Genomic DNA, 7,666 nt, shown 5'->3' with positions numbered 1-7,666 from the left:
ATCACATTGTGTTATTGAATATACACACGTAAGAATCACACAGAAAAAAAACATTATGAAATGAATTTACCTAACCAAGCATTCATCTTCCGAATCCAATCTCCCCGACACTTCAGACGTACGCAAAACTACTCAAATCTCCTTCATTTACCAAGACCTGAATTCGGCAAATATTCTAAGACCTCTTCACCTCTTCCCTCCCCCCCCCCCCACTGCAGGACAGCGAGGACTCGGGTCTTGGGGGCGAGAAGAAGCCGGCGAAGCGACGCCCACGACGAGGGGGCAAGAAGAAGGGCGAGGAGGGCGGGCTGGACGATCCCGGCCAGACTGGGGTAAGGAGAGGCACACGCACACATACGCACATACGCACATACACAGACACACAGACACAGACACACAGACGCTCATACACAGACATACATACGCACCTACACAGAAACACACACGCACATACACAGACACACATACGCACATACACAGACACACATACGCACATACACAGACACACATACGCACATACACAGACACACATACGCACATACATATACACACATGTATGTACATATACATACACACAGATACACATGCAAGGACATATGTATACACACAGACACGCATGCAAGTACATATATATACACACAGACATACATGCATGTACATACACATACACACAAACACACATGCATGTACATATACAAGCACACACTTACTGACCTGCCCGTAATACATACACACATACAGGCACACATACACACAGTCACTTTGATAACTATAACCATTCTCATTGTTATCATCATTATTGTTGTTAGTTCATAATAGCTATAATGATAAATACCACTGATGTGTCATTATCATCATCATCATCATTCATTTCTAACATTATTTTTCGAATGATTATCATTATCATCATTATTATCCTCCTTACGGCTGATCTCGTCAATTATCATCATTATTATTCTCCTTACCGTTGATATCGGCACTGTATAAGTCATCATTAATGTTATCATCGCTATCATTTCTAATCTGCGATTCTCCCCTCCCCGTTTCCCCGTCCCCTACCCCCCTCCCAACCCTTTCCTTCCTCCACTATTTCTCATTTCCACTTTTAAATTTGCTTTCTCTGCTCCTCATTCCCCTTCCACTCAATTCGCTATTCATCTTTCAACTATTTTTTCATCCTTCGTCCATCTCCCCTTTTTCCCTCCACCTGTTTATTCTACTTTTCACCCCTTTATCTCCACTCCATTTCCTCCTCCTTATCCATTCTTATCCTGTCTACTTCTTCCTCCCTTTATTAACATATTCTTCTTCCTTTCAACCCCTACTCCACCCTCGCCCCCCCCCCCTACCCACGCTTGCCTCTTATTCTTCCTCTATCATCTCCTTCTTTACCTGCTCCCTCTCCACCTTTCCCATTCTCTCCCTTTCCCATTCTCCCCCCTTTCCTATTCTCTCCCCTTTCCCATTCTCCCCCTTTCCCATTTTCTCCCTTTCCCATTCTCTCCCTTTCCCATTCTCCTCTTCTCCTTTACTCTTCCCCTATAACGTCGTCCTTTATCTCCTCCACCTCTTTCTCCCTCTTCCCGTCCTCTCCTGTGTCTTTATTCGTCCTCTATTCCCTTACTTCCTCCTCTCCCCTCTCCTTCTCTACCTTTTTATCCCTTTCTCTTCGTCGCCCCTCTCTTCTTCGGGGCCTCTTACTCTCTATCTTTAACACGAGCATGCAGCTCTCCCCTTCCCTTCTCTTTCTTTCTTCTACTCTCTTACCTCTCTCTTTCCATCCCCTTCTTATCCCCTCCTCCTCCCTGTCCTTCTCTCCTCAACCCTCTCATCTACTTTCTTTATCTCCCTTCCCTTCCTCTCCCCTACTTACCCCTACTCTCCCCCTCTCCTTTACCCATTTACTCTCCTCCACCACCTTCCTACTTTCTCCTACTCCTTTTTAACCCCTTCCCTACCTATCCTCCTCCCCCTCTCTTCCCACTTCCCTTAACCTCTCTCTACTTCCCTTTCTTCCTCCACCACCCACTCTCCCCTTACCCTACTCCCCTTCTCCTACACCCCTGACCCCTCCAACCTACCCTCCTCCCTTCCTCCCATCTTACCCCTTACCCTCTCCCCTCCACTTCCTTCTTACCCCAATCCCTCTCCCTCCTTACCCCACCCTTTCCACCTCTCCTCTTCCAACCTACCCCCTCCCCTACAAAAGCCTTACTTACCCCACTCCCCTCCCTTCTTACCCCACTACCCTCTCCTCCTCCCCCTTCCCCCTTCCCCCTCTTTCCAATCCCCCCCTTACCCTCTCCCCTCCCCCTTCCTCCCCCTCCCCTCTCCCTCCTTACCCCCTACCCTCTCCTCCTACCCTCCCCCACCTAACCCCCTCTCCCCCTCCCCCTCCTGCCCCCTTCCCCTTCCCCTCTCCCTCCTACCCCCCATACCCCCCTCCTCCCACAATTCTCTCCCCACCCCTTCCCCCCTCCCCCCCACCCTCCTCCCCCTTCCTCCTCTCCCCTCCCCCCCACAGGTCTCGACGGTGAACGACAGCCGGGCCGGGTCTGGGCGTCGGTCCGGCAGCGCCCACTCCTCGAAGCCGACGTCCGCCCGCTCGTCCAAGTCGTCCTCGGCGCATCGGAGGCTCCACGACCCTCTCTCGTACGACCCGAAGGTGAGCCTCGAAGGGGGGTGGGGGTCGAGGGGGGGGTCGATTTTTTTTTTTTTTCTATGGTGTTTTTTTTAAGAAGGTGATGAAGGAGGGGGGGAGAAGGAGGAGGAGATGGATGGTGTTCAGAGGAAAGAAGGATTAGATATATATAAAGTATATGATAGATCGATTTTAATTTGTTTTTCTAAGATGATGAAGGAGGAGGAGGAGAAGGAGGAGATGGATGGTGTTGAGAGGAAAGAAGGACTAGATTTACGAAATATATGATAGGTCGATTTTAAATACAATAGAATTGATGTTATACGAAAGGATTTTTTTTTTTTTTTTTTTTTTTTTTACGATGGTGCTTGTGGTGTGTCCGTGATGATAATGGCTGTTCAAAGGAAAAAATGCAAAAGAACTTTCTGTTTTTGTTATTGAGCTCATTAATCGATAACAAGCAGTGGAAATATCTTAAAAAAACAAAAAATAAATAGCCAAAAAAAATCTCTCTCTCTGTCTCTGTCTGTCTGTCTGTCTCTCTCTCTTTGTCTCTTTCTCTTTCTTCCTCTCTCTCTCTCCTTCTCTCTCTCTCCTTCCTCCCTCCCTCCCCTCCCTCCCTACCTCCCTCCCTCCCTCCCTCCTCCTCCTCCCTCCTCCCTCCCTCCCTCCCTCCTCCCTCCCCCTCCCTCCCTCCCTCCCTCTCCCTCTCTCTCCCCCTCACTCTCCTCCCTCCCTCTCCACTCCCTCCCTCTCCCTCTCCTCCCCTCCCTCTCCCCTCCCTCCCTCCGTCTCTCCCTCCCTCCCCCCAACCCACATCCCCAACATCACTCCCCGCCTCCTCTCTCTCTCTCTCTCTCTCTCTCTCTCTCTCTCTCTCTCTCTCTCTCCCCAACAGCAATTCCTCGGAGACAGCCACCCTCCTGAAGACGGCTCCGAACTGGCCAAGCTGCAGGAGGCGCTCGGGGGAGGTCCTGCCACCAACCTGACGGAGGCGGAGGTCTTCTGGCTGAGTCTGCCCCGGAGCCCTTCCCACAGGGCGGCCGTGTTCACCCTCCCCGTGCAGATGAACAGGCTCGTTGGTCGGTATCCGGGAGGGTCGTGTTGGGAAAGTTGTTCTTGTGTTCAACTGTGCAGGTTTTATAGGAATTTACTTATAGATGGATAGATAGATTGTGTGATATATAAATGCAAATAAATAAATAAATGAATAAATATATTTATATACACACCCACAGGTATACACACACACACACACACACACATACACACACACACACATTCATATATATATATAAAGAGAGAGAGAAAGGGAGGGAGAGAGAGAGAATGAGAGAGAGAGAAGAGAGAGAGAGAGAGAGAGAGAGAGAGTTAGAGAGAGAGAGAGAGAGAGAGAGAGAGAGAGAGAGAGAGAGAGAGAGACATACACAGATACATACATATATACTTGTATACGTATATACAAACACACTTAGATGGACAGATATATAGATAGATAGAGATAGATAGATAAACAGACAGACAGACAGATAGATATATAGATAGTTACATAAATAGAGTCTACAGAAAGATGAATAGATAGATATAGACATAGATGAATAGATCGATAGATAGGCAGACATATAGCTAGATAGATAGACAGACACATAGCTAGATAGATAGACGGAGACAGAAATAAATCGGTTAGAAGTTAGAAGAATAGACAATTGGAGTGATAAGATAGATGTATTTCTCCACATAATATGATTACGTTTTATAATGCTATATACTATTGTGGTCTTCCACTGTCTTACGGTTAACATTTCACATATTACCTAAGTATACACATATTTTCTGTATAAAAATGATACATACACACAGCTATACACAAACTTGCTAGATGTTGATATTCATCACATTTTTTTGTATAAATTATCTCTAACGCCATTTTCAATAATAGATGTGTTTAAAGAGTTAATTTATTTGTGACCTAAATTTCGAAAAAATAAGGGTATTACTGTAGCATATATATATATAACAAAGGTTTAACATCATGCATGCATACCTAAGAATATAAACTTTTTTTTAACCATTCATACATCATGCATATAGTTATTTATGCTTAACCTATAATCATCTCTCATATTCAATTAATTTTTTCTTCACCAACGATTCTCATCCTTTTTTTTTTATCAATTATCCAATACATCTGATTCATTCACCTTTGCTATGTATTAATTTCGAGCTAATATTTGCATACCAGGTTTGACTTCCTTGGATTACCTGAGAAAATACATGCAGTTGATAACATCTCGAAGACAACTCTATTCCTTAGTGTTTACGAGGAACAGGGATCTTGAGGTAAGGTGCAAAGAGAGGGAGAGAGAGAGAGAGAGAGAGAGAGAGAGAGAGAGAGAGAGAGAGAGAGGGGGGGAGGAACAGGGATCTTGAGGTAAGGTGCAAAGAGAGGGAGAGGGAGAGGGAGAGGGAGAGGGAGAGGGAGAGAGAGAGGGAGGGAGAAGGGGAGGGAGAGGGAGAGGGAGAGGGAGAGAGGGGGAGGAGGAGGGAGGGAGGGAGATGAAAAGGGGGGAGGAGGTAGGGAGAGTAAAGGAGAGGGGAGGGAGAGGGCGAAGGAAGAGGGTAGAGGCAGATGGAAAGGGAGGGTTTGGGTGAGGGAGAGAGAGAAGGAAATGGAAATGGAGATGGAAGAAAGAATGAAGCGGGAAAGGGGGGGAGGGAGGAAGAGAGGCAGGAAGGAGAGAGAGAAATAAGGTGAGGGAGAGGAGGGAGAGGTAGAAAGGGATAGGGAGAGGGAGGGAGGGGAAGGAGAAGAATAAAGAGAGGGAGAGGGTGAAAGATACAGAGAGAGGGAGAGAGAGGGTGGAACAGAGGAAGGAAGGAAGGAGGAGAAAGAGTGAGAGTGAGAAAAATTGAGAGAGAGCAGGTGAAGAGAGAGAGAGAGAGAGCGAGAGAGAGAGAGAGAGAGAGAGAGAGAGAGAGAGAGAGAGAGAAATAAAACCCGAGCAATCTCACCACACGTGCTTCCCCGCCCCCTAACCCCCTTCGCCTGCCCCGCCTCCATCCCAGAGCATCCGCGAAGTGCGTGTCCTGGTGGAGGACTTCGGACCCGCCCTTGGTGACGCCCTCGGTGCCCAGCTGAAGGAGGCGCAGCTGGATCGCCTGAAGGAGCTCGTGCCCCTGCCGGAGGTGGCGCTCGAAAGGGAATTTTTCGTGCTCATCGCCGCCTTTGCTGAGCGCCTCTTCTGCTACGGTGAGTCCCGTTTTCTGTTGAGGCGGAACACCTCCGCTTATGGTTTGCTGTTCGTGAATTCCTTGAAAGTTACTTCGCAAGCCCTATATTTCTCTGCTCCACATTTTTTTTTTTTTTTTTCAAACGAGATCCGCGAGGAGGAAACGTTATCTTTAAAGAAGATCGGGTAGAATTATACAATGTTATCGTAGATTTTAATCAAAGATGAAATTATTGATTTCAAATTGGCACTTTAAGTGGATGAGGTCTGATGTTCTTCGGACCATATATTATAGGCATACAAACACACACACACACGCATGCACGCACAGATACTCACATGCACCAGAGCACACACACACACACACACACACACACACACACACACACACACACACACACACACACACACACACACAGACACACACACACACACACACACACACACACACACACACACACACACACACATACCAACACACACACACGCACAAACACACACACACACAAACAAACAAACATACACCATTTTACTACCATACAACCAATATATACTATTCACATCCAAACAAAAATCAAATCAAATATTCGTTTCATCATTATTTATTATCATTTATTATCCTTATTTTATTATTTTATATATTATTTTATATTTTATTATTATTATTATATATTAGTTTATTATCATTATCACCATTCGAGTACAAATTTATAATAAATATATTCATAAAATGTTTAAATGTTTATTCTAATCCCACTGTCCTCATATGAACATTTCTTCCTTTAATTTCCCTTAGAACTGTTGGCAGCACCGGACGTGTATGTGGAACCGCGAGATTTGGTGGAACAGCTGGACTTCCAACACTTAGACGAGAGGTTGGAAGGTGTCACCCTGGATCCTCGTCTACTTAATGTTCTCACTACCATACGCGACTTAGGATAGGCCTACACTGAATGGGGTAAAATGTAGGTCTATGAAGTGGTTAAAAAAAAGAACGAAAGAAAAAGGATTGTCATGGAAGCACCTTGAATTCTGAAGGTTTGCAATGCGAGAAGGCTCCTCCTGCAACTTTATTAATAAAATTTCCTCTTCCTTATTATGCATCTGATTTCATTATCATATTTGCAGATGGAATGTCACATCGATCAGATACACAGTCATTCCCTATCTCTACAGTCACGTATACACTTAAAACGAGAGGGAGACTAAGAGAGAGAAAGTGAGAGTGTGAGTAAAAGTGAGTGAGTGAGAGAGAGAGAGAGAGAGAGAGAGAGAGAGAGAGAGAGAGAGAGAGAGAGAGAGAGTGAGAGTGAAGGAGAGAGAGAGAGAGTGAGAGTGAAGGAGAGAGAGAGAGAGTGAGAGTGAAGGAGAGAGAGAGAGAGTGAGAGTGAAGGAGAGAGAGAGAGAGTGAGAGTGAAGGAGAGAGAGAGAGAGAGAGAGAGAGAGAGAGAGAGAGAGAGACAGACAGACAGACAGACAGACAGACAGACAGACTCATGAGTCATAGACGTAGACACAAAGATACACACGTCATATATGTATATATATATATATATATATATATATATATATATATATATATATATATATATATATATATATATATGTGTGTGTGTGTGTGTGTGTGTGTGTGTGTGTGTGTGTGTGTGTGTGTGTGTGTGTGTGTGTGTGTGTGTGTGTGTGTGTGTGTGTGTGTGTGTGTGTGTGTGTGTGTGCGTACATATATACATTAGCATAAGAAAAAGTAATAGAGACACACCAATTACTATTACTGAGACCAAGGCTAGAATCACGT

At 45.4% G+C, this 7,666-nt stretch overlaps 1 protein-coding gene across 1 annotated transcript; it reads left to right on the top strand.

Moving 5' to 3' along the window:
• The first annotated feature begins 219 nt into the window (after nt 1–219).
• LOC138859799 (uncharacterized) lies at nt 220–6,970 on the top strand. The gene is made up of 6 exons (XM_070116065.1): nt 220–332; nt 2,525–2,665; nt 3,540–3,723; nt 4,884–4,981; nt 5,708–5,891; nt 6,668–6,970. Exons 3-6 carry the CDS (start codon nt 3,708–3,710, stop codon nt 6,811–6,813), a joined length of 444 nt encoding a protein of 147 aa, XP_069972166.1. The 5' UTR covers nt 220–332; nt 2,525–2,665; nt 3,540–3,707; the 3' UTR covers nt 6,814–6,970.
• The last annotated feature ends 696 nt before the right edge of the window (nt 6,971–7,666 follow it).

The sequence above is a fragment of the Penaeus vannamei genome, chromosome 38 (genome assembly GCF_042767895.1).
Source record: "Penaeus vannamei isolate JL-2024 chromosome 38, ASM4276789v1, whole genome shotgun sequence".
Taxonomy (NCBI): domain Eukaryota; kingdom Metazoa; phylum Arthropoda; class Malacostraca; order Decapoda; family Penaeidae; genus Penaeus; species Penaeus vannamei.
The sequence above is the reverse complement of the archived record's forward strand: the minus strand, read 5'-3'. Positions and strand labels throughout refer to the sequence as shown.